Source organism: Lagenorhynchus albirostris, chromosome 15, assembly GCF_949774975.1.
Source record: "Lagenorhynchus albirostris chromosome 15, mLagAlb1.1, whole genome shotgun sequence".
Classification (NCBI taxonomy): Eukaryota; Metazoa; Chordata; class Mammalia; order Artiodactyla; family Delphinidae; genus Lagenorhynchus; species Lagenorhynchus albirostris.
In genome coordinates, this window is record NC_083109.1 from 81076391 (window position 1) to 81089317 (window position 12927).

The 12927-nt window shown below is 56.7% G+C and overlaps 1 protein-coding gene and 1 long non-coding RNA gene across 3 annotated transcripts in view; one reads left to right on the top strand and one right to left on the bottom strand.

Annotated features, from left to right (window-relative positions):
• Nucleotides 1-3999, top strand: part of LOC132504823 (uncharacterized) — a 43397-nt gene extending 39398 nt beyond the window's left edge. The window contains exon 3 of the long non-coding RNA XR_009535118.1: nucleotides 3572-3999. This is a non-coding gene — a long non-coding RNA (uncharacterized LOC132504823). The remainder of the gene's footprint in view (nucleotides 1-3571) is intronic.
• Nucleotides 4000-4117: 118 nt separating this feature from the next.
• Nucleotides 4118-12492, bottom strand: NYAP1 (neuronal tyrosine phosphorylated phosphoinositide-3-kinase adaptor 1). Of its 2 annotated transcripts, XM_060122895.1 has the most exons (7): nucleotides 12407-12492; nucleotides 11003-11154; nucleotides 9172-9527; nucleotides 7186-8706; nucleotides 6121-6339; nucleotides 5571-5680; nucleotides 4118-5087 (listed from the first exon to the last, which is right to left on the bottom strand). In XM_060122895.1, the coding sequence occupies exons 2-7, from the start codon at nucleotides 11068-11070 to the stop codon at nucleotides 4824-4826; spliced, it is 2538 nt and encodes an 845-aa protein (XP_059978878.1). In that variant the 5' UTR covers nucleotides 11071-11154; nucleotides 12407-12492; the 3' UTR covers nucleotides 4118-4823. The 2 variants fall into 2 exon arrangements, with proteins under 2 accessions (XP_059978878.1, XP_059978879.1); XM_060122896.1 differs by lacking the exons at nucleotides 4118-5087; nucleotides 5571-5680; nucleotides 12407-12492 and having other exon boundaries at nucleotides 6129-6364; nucleotides 11003-12198.
• Between the last annotated feature and the right edge of the window lie 435 nt (nucleotides 12493-12927).

A 12927-nucleotide genomic window follows, 5' to 3' on the forward strand; every position in this document is an offset into this window, starting at 1 on the left:
GGGTTTCAAAAAGTAGAAAGTCAGCGTCGGAAGTGCCTTGGTGACCCCAGGAAGGGATGTGGAGTCCCAGGTGAGTTTTACCAGGTGTCAGGCAGGCAGGGCTGGGTCCAGGCTGACTTCCCAGGGGATGCTCATTCCTCCAGATGCTATGTGAGGTTTATAATTCCAGCACACCCTGTTCTTTCAACTTCTAACTCTTCTCAGGCCTTTGATCTTGTACACCTAGCAGAAGGGCTGTGTACCTCTGGCTCATGGCAGCCTCAGCTGCCTGCCTCTGCCTGAGCCCCTCCTACCCTGACTCTGTCACTCCAGCCTTGCTGAGGTTCTGGTCTCTTTCTCATCTCCCCCATCTTGGTCTGTATCCCTACCCATCTCTCTTCAGCCTCAAAGGAGGCACTGTGCTATCTTATTCAATCTCCTCAACAACCCTCTAATCATTCCCATTTTACAGATAAGGAAAGTGAGAAACTTAGCTGTTAGTGCTGATCTGGGACTTGAACCCACACACGCCAGCTCCACAGTCCCTGACACCTCGTGCCTGCCTCTGCTTCTTGTCACTGAGCACTGTTTTTCTTTTTTAGAAAATAATATCTATCTTCTGATTTCAGAATGAAGACATAAAAATTCAAGCAATATAAATGTTACTATTTTTTAAAAGTAAACTTAAGTCTCCTCTCTTCTCAGACCTCAAAATCATCACCATCAACTATCTGGTGTATTTCCTTCCAGACCTACATAAACGTTTATGAATAAATAATTTTTCTAAAACTGGGCTTTCTCTGTATGTCCTTTTCTGCACATTGCTTTATTCACTTATTAATTTATTGGGAACTGCTTCTTGTGTTTAGAACATCTATATTTCCTGCATTCTATTTAACAGTTTTAGTTTTCCATTGTTCCCATAATTATTTAGTCAGTGCCATACTGATGAACTTTGGGGTTGTTTCCAGTTTTTCATTATTTCAAACAATGCTGCAATTAGCACCCTTGTGCATTTAGCTTTGCACACCTGTGTAACAATTTCCGTAGGATAAATTCCTGGAAATGGAATTTCTGAGTCAAAACCATGCACATTTAAGATTTTCATAAATATTTTTAAACCGACCTCCAGAGAGACTGTATTAATTTACATTTACACAATGAATGCCTGTCTTCTGCACATACTTGCCAGACTGATGTTACGAATTTTTTTCAGTTTTGTCTGATGGGTGAAAAGTGTTTTATTATGGTTTTATTTTGCAGTACTCATTGTTAAGGTTGAGCACGTACGTTTGTTGGTAATTTCTCTTTCTTTGGTGAATTGTCTGTTCATGTCCTTTGTTCGCGTTTGCTGGGGTTGTTTTTTCTTTTTCTTATCAACTCACAAATCTTTCTCATATATTGTATCAATCTTTTTAATATGTGTTAGAAATAACTTCCTTGTTTAATGTTTCTAGTTTGGATTTGCCATATAGAAGTTTTAGCTGTGAATGAGATCAAACTTAAATGCCTTTTGGTTTATTTGTTAGTTTTTTTTTTTTCTAATTTTTATTGGAGTATAGTTGATTTACATGTTACTGGTTTTCATATCATTTTAGAAAGGCCTCCTCCCTCCCAAGGTTATAAGAATGTTCACCCACTTCTCCCTTTTAATATTTTGTTTTTACATTTAAATCTTTCGATGTAATGAATGAAATAGAAATCCAGCTTCCCACACTCTCCCTTGACTAGCTAATTGTTCAAGAAACAATTATCAAATCATCTTTTCCCCACTATTCAAGTGCCACCTTTATCATGTACATGCTAGATTCCCATGTGCATTTGCTGCTATTTCTGGACTCTGTTCTGATAGATTGTGCCATTCCTGTGCCAATCCCAGCTCACTGTGCTTTCAATATTTGATAGGCCAGGTCCCCCCCTTACTCATCTGTTTCGGAATGTTCTGGTTTTTCTCATTATCATTCTGGATAAACTTTTGAATAGTTTTGTCAAGTTTCCCAAATTATCCTTTTGAGATTTAGAGACTTCATTGAATTTACTGATTTAGGGAAGACTTACATCTTTTACATTACGGTCTTCCTATTTAAGAACTAGTTATTACTCTGCCTATTCAAGTCTTCCTTGGTTGAGAAACTCAAAGTACTTTAGTTTTATTGATTAATCGAATAGAGGTCCTATACTTTTCTTGTTAAAGTACTCTTAGATATTTTATGATTCTTGTTGCTCTTATAAATGAGATATTTCCTTCCATTAACTTCCTAACTAATTATTAAAAAACTATTGGAAATCCTGCCATTTTCGACAACATGGATGGACCTTGAAGGCATGATGCTAAGTGAAATAAGTCAGACAGAGAAAGGCAAATACCGTATGATCTCATTTATATGTAGAATCTGAAAAAAAAAAAAAAAGAAAGAAAACCAAACTCATAGATACAGAGAGATTGGTTGCCAGAGCTGGGAGGTGGGAGGTGGGGAAAAACGGGAGGTGGTCAAAAGGTACAAACTTCCAGTTATAAGATAAGTAAGTCCTGAAGAGGTCATGTACAGCATGGTAACTATAATTAACAATATTATATTCTATGTTTGAAAGTTGCTAAGAGGGTACATCTTAAAAGTTCTCATCACAAGAAAAAAAAATTGTAAGTATTTGTGGTGATGGATGTTAACTAAACTTATCACGGTGATCATTTCACTATATATATATATAGTGAAATTTAAAAGAAACATAAATAATTTAAAAGCTATTCCTTGTTCTTAACTCTTATCTCTGTCCACACCCTCTCTATGGAGCTCAGTCTTGGCCTTGAGTACCATCTCTATGTTGATGACTCCTAACATCCAGTCTTGTCGGCTCTCCCAAACCATCATCGTCTTATCTCTAACTTGGTATTTCCTAAATTTCAAAAATTCTCACACCACTGTCATAATTTTTCGTATTCTGTATTCCACCTGTACTGTTATTTATTTGCTTACTGTTTTTCTTTAAACCAATTCATTAAAAATAAATTTAGCCTTATCTTGTGCAATAACTGCTGTGACATAACAAGTAGTGTTCTGATGTGCTGATTAGAATTTCTCTAATATGTATGCGTATAAATACAGAACTAAAAGGCATCTCTGGTATCATCCTTGCATTTTTGAATCTCTGGTCTAGCTGGTAACAAACCTGAATATTCGCCATTGCTTCCCAGTCAACATTCTTCCCTCACGGCCCCTCTCAACCCCACTTTCCATGCTGTGTCAGGCTGATCATTTCCTCAGCCACCTGAGCGCCAAACTTGGGCTTCGTGGATACCCGCTTCGGCCCCTTCATCCCCATCAGAGGATGTTTTCTTTCAGTTGCATCTTGCAAACTGTCCCTTTGCCTTCCATTCTCCCAGACACTCTTTTTATCCTCCTCCCTGGATTCCTTCTTGAGGACCAGCCTCTTGCTTTGAGGCCCCTCCTTCTCCACCAGCTTCATCAAGGTTGACTCACTGCCCTCAGCATCATTTAAACACAGTTGCTGTGCCCATCCCACCACGGCAGATAATCATGACACGAGCTTGGGACCTTCCCCCTGCTCATCCAAACCTTACCTGTACTTTTAGGCTCACTGTACCTTGTCGGAGGAGTCCAGCTCTCTCCCTCTCCTACTCCTGGAGCACTGCCTGGTGTCGGCTCAGGTATCTCACCTCCCTGAATAGACTACAAGCTGCTTGAGGACAGGCTTCAGTCGGAACGTTCCTTCTGCATCGGCGCACGGCCACGCACACATCAGATGCTCAATTAGGGTTTGCTGAGTCACTGCACGGTGGCGTTCCCAAAGACTTTCCTCCAGCTCCACCTCTCCCTCTCACGTGCCATAGTAACCCGCCCTGCACAACCTCTGGCTCCCACCAACCAGGGGCAAGAGTGAAAACGGGACGGGTATATGAAAGGCGGAGCGCACTGAAACATAAGAAGCCAGTTCTAGGATCGTTAGTCTTTTAATATATTATTCTGAAAAGAAAGGAATTAAAAAAAAGTTCCTGACATCTCTTCTGAGTTTTTTGTTTTGCTTTTTAATTTAAATAAATACCCTGCCCGCCCCCCACCCGCGAAAATTTCCCTCCTTCCCCATCATCCCCCCCATCCCAGGTGCCAGACCCTCACCCTGGAGCTAAGGAAGATGCCCGCTTCAGAGCAGGCCAAGCTCACTACCAAATACTGGCGACTTGTAAATACTGTAAATGAGCCCTCTGGCCCCCGGGCTCCCCGAGCCCCACCCTTCTCCTGCTCCACTCCCCACTCCAGACCTGTCCCTAGCTTTGGCGGGGCGTGGATAGCAGGGCCTTTAGGCGTTGGGGAGAGTGCCAGCTTGGTTCCCTTTACTTGCCTGCAATTCCCCACTCCCTGTTCAGGAGTAGATCAGAAGGGCCAAGAATTGCCCCCCAGCCCAAAATAAATAACAAAATAAACAGCACCTCCCCCACTCCCCACTCTCTAAAAGAGCCCCTCTACCTCTCACTCTCCGGTCCCTGTCCCTCGCTGACCCGCCCCCCCTTCTTCCTCCCTGACCCTTCCCTCCTTCCCCATGCTGACCTGGGCTTGGCCTTCGCCCCCTCAAGAGAAGGGGTCTGCTTGGCTCAGTGGGAAGAGCGGCGGAGGGCCTCACTCCCAACCTCAAGCCAACCCTCCCCCAAGTTTCTGGGGGTGCTGCTTGGCGCCCCCAACCCGATGGGCCCGGCCGACTCCCCGTCTCGGGGGCTAGGGTGGAGGGCAGAGGTTCTCCCCGGCTCTCTCTCACCTGGTCCTTCAAGCGTCCCTCTTTCGAGGCCGGTCTCCCCCGCCCCGCTCCCCGGTCCCGGCGCCCCGGCCTCCTCAGATAGCGGTGTCCCAGAGGACTGTGTGCTGCCGGCGGCAGGGCGGGGTGCCGGACTTGCGGGGCTCAGGCCCGCGCCGCCAGCTGGGGAGGATGGGCATGCTCTCCTGCTTGCAGAGGCCGCGGTCGGGACGGTGGCGCGCCTTGATCTCCTTGCACACGCAGCGCTTGCGCTCGATCACCTCCAGCAGCTTGCCGTCGCGCTCGCGGGTGGCCTGGGGCGGCAGGGGCAGCGGCAGCGGCAGCGGCAGCGCAGGCTGGATCTGTGTCCCTTCCTCCCGCCGCCGGCCCCGACGGGGATGGGGGGGGAGGGAGGAATAAGGGGGTCAAGGACCTCAGAGTCACCCGGCCCTGTCCCCACCGCCGAGCGCCGAGGCCAATGCTTGGCCCAGAAACAAGTCCTCTCTTGCCCCCAAGGCCTCCGTCCTCTCTCCCTGCGCCCTGGTGCCAGGCGGTGCGTGTCTCACCCCAGGAAGGGGCGCCTTTTCAAAGCTGTCTTCCCAGCAGGATGCATTTTTCCACCCAGAGGGGATGTCTCTTTCTAAACGCAACGCACAAAGGCGCACGTCGGCCAGTGGCGGCCCTGGCTGGCTACCCAGGATCTCCCCCACCCCCTCGCTCTCCAGCCGTCCCCGTTAGTCTGTGGCAGGCCCCAGCCTGAAGTCTTGCCTTTCTTCACTCACCCGGGCCTTCTTGCCTACCTGTTCCTTCACAAATAAAATGCCCAACCCCGTCTCCCTCCTCACCTGGCTCGGGGCATCCCTGGGCTGGCTGCAGGGCCGAGGGGTGTGGAGCGCGGCCTGCCGGACTCCTGAGGTGGAGGCGGAGCGCCCCAGGCGGTAGCCTCCCGTGAAGTCTGAGGCAGAAGACAGAGGGGTGAGAAGGGAAGGGGCTTCCACGTTCCCCTCCCCCAGTTCCCTGAGGACAGCCCGTGCCAGGCCGCCCCCACCCCCAGCCTCATTAGAGGAGGAAAGGGGTTGGAGATGTGGTATTATAATGTAGGGCCCAGGGGCTTCCCGGGTGGCACAGTGGTTGGGAGTCCGCCTGCCGATGCAGGGGACACGGGTTCGTGCCCCGGTCAGGGAGGATCCCACATGCCACGGAGCGGCTGGGCCCGTGAGCCATGGCCGCTGGGCCTGTGCGTCCGGAGCCTGTGCTCCGCAACCGGAGAGGCCACAGCAGTGAGAGGCCCGCGTACAGCAAAAAAAAAAATATAGGGCCCAGGATGAGGACCCTGAGAGATTCCCCCCAGCCCGCCCATCTGTGTGCTGGTGTACGAGGGCTTGAGCGTGTCACCTCCGTTGCGGTGGCAGGCGGGGAAGGTCTGGCAGGGTATGGGCAGCGCGGGGCGGCTTCCTCCTCGGTCCCCTCCGTGGTGGATCCTGGCCAGCAGGCCCTCTGCCCCCTGGCTCCTCACTGGGATCCCTGATGCCACAGAGCCTCTGTCCTCACGCTCCACCTTGCCTGCACCCTCGGCACTGCCATTCCAGGCCTGGACACTGTCCTCGACCTCTCCTGGGTGACAAGGAGAGCTCTGAGACTGTACAAGGAGAAGGGTCTTGCTGTCCCCCCAGCTATACACACCGCGGCCTGGGTGGACCAGAAGTAACTTGCCCCGTTGCAGGTCACAGCTGGGAAGGGGGGGGGCCCTGCTTCACACAGAACATACACAGAAGGAGGGACGCCAGTCCTGGCACCACCCCTGGGCTGAGAATCATAGATATTTACTGCTGCCAAACCCTCTTCCCTGTTCAGAGGGGTCTCCCCTACCCCAGTTTAACTTCAGAGCCCCTCCAGCCCCAGACAGTGCCAGAATAAACACCGTCTGAAACAGAGACCGGGGGGGCTGTTCCCTAGGAGGGGGAGAATTCCCAAAGCCGGGAAGTGAGAAGGGGGGCATTGGGGGAAGGGCTGCATGTGAACTAAGCTCATCTCCCAGAGTAAGCCTGGCAGAGCATTGCGTTGCCAAGCAACGGTAGGGGCCTCCCTCTCCTCTCCCTCCTGTCTGGATGGGTTGCCATGGTAACGGCTGGGAGGCAGCTGTGTTTAGCTCCTAGTGTGCGCACACTCACAAACACACCCCTGCAGCCCAGCGAAGGGAGGGGCAGGGAACAGAGCGGGACAGGGCAGGAGGAGGAGACCAGATTCTACCCCGTCCCCATCCCAGGTCTTCCTGCCCCTCCAGAGCACACACGGGGACCCCATCCCTTCAGTCTGCTGCATGCCCCCATCTCTCTTGTCTCCCAGAAAAGTTCCCAGTTCAGGACAATGGGCTGTGGCTTCCAAGTATGCCCTTCAACACCTCCCCCAAATCATCACGGACATCCCCTGTCCCCTCCCCGTCACCCCCTCCTCACTCACTGTCCAGCTCTTTCGCCTTCCTCCCGCCATACAGGACCTTCCTCTGCAGAGCCCAGCCTGCCCCAAACGTCGAGGCACCCATCTCCTCTTCTTCCTCTTCTGGTGTCCCCGCGCTGGCGATGACGTGGGCACAAGAAAGGCTGGCAAAGGCCCCCCCGTCGGTCCCTTGCTCCTGCAGCTGGATCTTGACCACGGGGGATGGAGCCCCCATTCCACAGCCCTTATTCAGCACCCCCCCAGCCTTGAGGCTCTCATAGGCAGGGGGTCTCTTGAGCCCAGCTGCCGCAGCTGGGTAGGTCCAGAGGGGGGGCAGGGGGCCTGCAGTTGGGTCCGGAAGGCTGTGTGGGGAGGCCAGGCAGGCGCGGTGGTGGAGAACCCCAGCTGCTGCGCCCATAGCCCCGCCATGGGGGCTGGACTTCCCAGGCACGGGGGGTCTCGAGCGGGTGCACAGCATCCCGTGGAGGACTGAGATCTCCTTCTCCGTCTTTGGCTCCCCAGCGCCCAGGGGCGGACCGGTGGGCAGGACGGAGTGCGTGGTCACCTTGACTGCTGAGTACACCATGGTGTAAGACACGGCCTTGTCCTTGGGGGGGCCAGGGAGCAAGGCAGCCGGGGCAGGAGGGGCTGCTGGCACCCCTGCCGCCTTGGGGCAGATCATGCTGTGGGAATTGGGGAGCTCCCTCTCCCCCCGGGGCTGGCCAGAGCCCTGGGGCGGCAAGGGTGTCGAGTGGCTCCGGGCTCGGCCCGAGGGTCCCAGCAGCAGCAGGTTGGCAGCGGGAGGCGGAGGCGGTGGGGGAGGCGTCTCCCGCTCCCGGGCAGGCACTTGGGGAGCTGGGGTGGAGCCGGCTGGCTCCTTGGAGTGGCAAAGGACTGGTAGCCTCGAGACCCCATCGCCAGGGGCTCGGGAAGCAGGCTTGGCCTGGGGGAAGGCCAGGAGTGGAGGACGGTGCTGGAGGAGGTTGGGGAAGGGCGGCGGGATTTCACAAGGAGTGGTCTTCGTGGGCGTCCCCTCCCTCCGGCTCGGGAGGGCTGAAGCTGGACGGCGCTGGGTGTGGAGCTGAAGGGCGTGAGGCTGGTGCGGTGTGGAGCTTGCCGTCAACGGAGGGGCCCCATTGGCGCGGCCTTCCCCGGCCTCCTCGGGCAGCGGGTACTTCATCTCCTCGTATATGGCCTCGCTCTCTTCTGAGTCCGAGTCAGCGCCAGCCGTTGGGGTCGGCCCCCCCCCACCCCCAAGAGGGGGCCCAGTCAGTCCCCCTCCACTCCGCCCTCCTCCCCTGAAGACATCCCCCACCATCTCAATATACACCGGCTCCTCTTCCTGGGCACCCACCTCAGGGTCCCCAGCTACACAGGACCCCCTACTGAGGCGGTGAAGGGGCGGGTTCCCCCCTCGAGGAGAGGCGGCTGGGGGACAGGACTCATCAAAGGAGACAGAGAGCTGGGTGTTGGGACTTCGCCTGGGCTTCTGTGGAGGAACCTTCCGGCTGGACTCGCGGCCCTCCGGGGTTGGCTTCTGTGAGCCTGGGCAGGAATGGGAAAGAGAACAAGAAACCGGGCTGTAAGTCGAGGAAGGAAATGGGGAGACCCAGTGTGACCTCTTGACTCACCGGCAAGGACATTTCTGCCTCTTCATTTTCCCCACATCCCTCAACTTACAGCCCCAGTGGGTTCTTTTCCTACCGGTCTGCCTCCTGTCCTTCTAATGAACGCCCCAGAATCTGCAGCTCCCACCCTCAATTCTCCCTGACCCTCAAGGCCCTCCAGGGCCACCCCTTTCCCAAGAATGAACTTTTCAAGGATCTTCCCCTGCCCTTGAATGGTTCATCTCAGGCCCTTCCAAAAAGGAACCCCCCCACTCCTTCTGAGAATGGAACCTTCCACTTCCTTGGTTCTTCCCTGAATGAACCCTCCCGGCAGGCCTCCCCTGGCCTGGAATGGATCCTCCCAGCTCCCGGCTCCTACTGGGCAGGGGTGCTGGTGTCTCACCTGCTTTCTTGCTGGGGGGCGTCTCTGCCCCCGGCCCTGCCATGCTGAGCTTGGTGCTGGGGTGTCTCCGGGGCTTGGCCGGGGGTCTTCGGGTGCTGCCGTCCTCTGTGAGGCCCCCCCCGCCCCCCCCAGGCACGCCCCCCACGCTGTCCATGCTGCCCACCGAGTGGCAGGAGAGGGAGCGTGGGGCCATGGCGCTGCGGCAGGGGTGGGGGGTGTGCTCTTGGGAGGCGGGCATCGTCATGAAGCCCATCCTGAGCGAGCGGCGCAGCGAGGCAACGTCCCGCACGCGGACCCCCGGCCCTGGGCCGGCCCCGGGCCCCGAGGAGCCTGCAGGAGCCCCCTCCTTACTGGAGCTGGGGAGAGAAGGCCCAGATGGAGCAGAGGTCGGGCCTCAGGCCTGGGCCTCCGGCTCCCATACCCCAAGAGGGGTTTGCAACCCTGTGGCCTCCCAGGTAGGAGGAGGGGGGCCGGGGTGGAGATGGGGGGAGCCTGAGGGTCCAAAGCACTAAAGAAGCTTCAGACTGAATTTCTAGGCTTTGAAAAAGGCAGGGATGAGAGAAGGGGTGAGCCTGTGTGCAAGGGAGCATTCCTGGAGCTGGCCGACCCCAGCCTGGGCATCTCTGGTGCACACACACGTGTGGACAACTTCGTACATAGAGATGCAAACCCAGGCAGCGCAGCCCCGCCTGGCACATGCTTCTGCCACCCTGGCTCTGCTCCTTCTCACCCTCACGCTAGCCCACACCTGGCCTCTGGCCTCCCTTCATGTCTGGCTGCTGCGGCCTCCACTCCCACACCGCCTCCTTTCCCAGACCCGGGCTGTACCGCCGCATCCTCAGAGCGGCCTCCCCCAGCTGATCCTTCTTCCTCCCTGCCTCTCTCTCTTTCTTTCTTTCCCTCTCTTTCCCTCTCCCTCTCCCTCTCCCTCGGCGCTGTCCTCTCTCTGTCACCCTCCCAGGCTCACCCCCCATTCCCTTTCACTGTCTCTGAGCTTCTGTGTAAGTAAAGAGGGGGTGCGGCTGGCAGGGAAGAGGGGAGAGCTGCAGTGGGGTGGGCTCTCATTAAGGCCCTGTCTGCTAACCCTTCATTAGGGAGAGATCAGTGCAGTGATAGCTCTGATTAATCTAATTAACAACAAGAATTAAACTCCACAGTTTTGAGGAGGGAGAAGGGAGCAGGGAGGTGGCTCTGACTCAGGCTCCGAGCGGCTGTGCCACTGATGGGAATGAAGAGAAAGGAGCAAGACAGAAGAGGCCAGGTGCCAGGTCCCCGGGAGGGCAAGGAGAGGGGGCGAGCTGTGTGTGTGTGTGTGGGGGGGGGTATTGGTTCCCAGCCCTGGCTCCTCTGCAGGGCCAGCCTGCCCCCCTCCCACACACACACAGCCCCATCACTGGGAGGGGGCCAAATGGATCATCTCTGGTGCCCCTCAAATGACCCATCCCTGGACTGTGAGGGCAGCAGGGCCTGCCCCTTCCAAGGTCAGGTGACAGGGGAACCAGGAGCCAGGCCCACACTGACAGAGAGGAGGACATCACAGGCCAGAGGTGAGTCAGGAAGGAGTGTCTTGGGCCTCTGGGGATGGGGAAGAGCCCCAGGGTGTCCCTGGGCTGGAAGCCCCCTGAGAGGCCAGGGCAGGGGCTGGAGCCAGGAGCCAGAAGCCGGGCAGGGACAGGGCGTGTGCAATTCCAGCAATTCTGTAGTGAGCACGGGCTCTGAGATCAGACTGATGACCAGGCTGTTGGAGTCAGGAAGGGTAGAGGGATGTGGCCCCGCCACGAGGGAAGCAGAGGTGGGACAGGTGAGGGGGCAATCTGGGATGCGGCCTTACCTCCTCTTGGCCTCCTCTTCCTTGTGCTGCCTCCACTCCAGCTTGGTTTTTCGGTAGAGGAGGTTCATGTCGTGGGGCAGGAGGCAGGTGCTGGGGATTCCTGCTCAGCGCCACCAGGCCCGGGGGGCGACCCTCCCTGGGTCCCGGATCCACTTGGTGGGGGGGAATGGAAAGGAAAAAAAAAGAAAGATGTGGGGTGGTCGGGGCCAGGAATGAATGAGAAAGAGAGAGAAGGGAGCAGAGATGTGACTCTGGTCCTCAGAGAGAGGAAAACAGATGGAGACACAGAAAACCCAACGCCGCCTCCAGGACCCACACGTACAGACACGGACGGACATGTATCCAGAGTCACACACCCTGACAAAGGTGTTCAGAGCCACAGATACACACTCTGGAGAGATCAGACTGACACAGAATCCCATCCTGTAAATACATCCTGAGCCACCACACAGACAGGCCCCACCAACCTACAGCAACCCTGCGGCCACACAAACACACGTTCAGACCCACAAACCACCGGGCCACAGACCCATATCTACCAACAGAGGACCAGACACGCTGATTGGCACAGGTAAACACAACCTAGGAACAGCCAGACACACAGACATAAACACCCCGACACACCCACAGCACACACAGACCTCCACACACACACAAATCGGCGCACCGAACTGGACGTACCTATAGACAAGGAGTCATGCCGGGGCCTACTTGCCTACACTGCACCCCGCTGGGGAAGGGGGAGACGGTCAGACTCCCCACCCCCTCTTGGGGCCTGAGGCTGGGGGGTGTCATGAGGGCAGGGCGGGGATGCTGGAGAAAGGGTGGGGGCATTCTGAGTTGGGCAGCTACAAGACCACCCATCCATGTCTCTCCATTCCCTGCCGACCCCCTCACCAGTCCTTCGCCTGGGCCCGGGCTTCCGTCCACCCCTATTCCTGCACCCTGGCCCCTCAGCGAAGGTCTCCGCCTCCCTCGCTGAGCGCCCAAATCACCTTCCTCCTCAGGGATCTGGGAGGCTCTCGGCTTCCCTCTCGCAGTCCCCGCCCCTCCATCCCACCCGGGGGTGTCCAGTCTGGCCTCATAGCTACCTTCTGAGCTGCGGCCTCCATACCTGCCCTGGTTTCCCTTCCCCCAAACACACTCTCCTTTGCGCTTTCTGCCTCACCTCTCCTTCTAGGCGCCCCTCCTCACTGCCGTCCTCTCCCTTCCCTGTTTGTTCCAAACCTGGCCGGCTTCATCCCCCTCTCCATCCAAAGGCCCCAGGTTCCCGGGCACCCCTCCCCTTCCCCTTGTCCTGCTACCCTGGGTTTCTCCGTCTCTCGCCCCGCCAATCCTCCCTACCCCTTGTGCCCCCATCCCACCTCCCCGCACCAAGCCTCCCCAATTTCTACATCACCGTACCTGGCCTGCCGGGCGCCGGCCCCCCCATGCCGGGCTCCGCCCGGAGCAGGAGGAGGGAGGAGGAGAGACAGAGAGAGACCGGGGGGAAGCCGAACAGGGCCCTGCCGCAGAGACAGCCCCGCCTCCGGGTCCGCCCCCAGACCCGCCCCCGGCCCCAAACCCACCCTTCCACACCCTCCAAGGACGGAGCGGGAGTGGCCGTGCTGCGCTGCGCCGCTAGGCTGGGGTGGGGGGCACTGGGCCAGCGGAGCCGGCGGGGGGACTCGGAGAAACGTCGTGGGGTGCAGGGGACCCGGCGCCAGCCCGCCCCCGCTTTGGGGCGTCCGCTCCTTGTAGCCCCTCGCCCCTGCCCGGCAGGGCCGTGCTGGGTTTGGTGTCCAAGGCCCCGGCGGAGCGAAGCTGGGCGCAGCGCGCAGCGGCGCCTCCCAGCGGCGACCCGGGGCCTGCGCCCACGCGCGTACCCCGTGCAGCCGGCGCTCCCCGGGAGCGCACACCACGTCCGGCCCGGGCGAGGTTGCGGC

Excerpts from the sequence above, each read along its gene's own strand:
- NYAP1 (XM_060122895.1), bottom strand. The coding sequence starts at position 11,070 with ATGAACCTCCTCTACCGAAAAACCAAGCTGGAGTGGAGGCAGCACAAG. Across the intron at positions 8,707-9,171 it reads GCCCCCCAGCAAGAAAGCAG|GCTCACAGAAGCCAACCCCG; the intron begins GTGAGACACCAG and ends ATTCCTGCCCAG. Across the intron at positions 5,088-5,570 it reads CCAGGGATGCCCCGAGCCAG|ATCCAGCCTGCGCTGCCGCT; the intron begins GTGAGGAGGGAG and ends GAAGGGACACAG.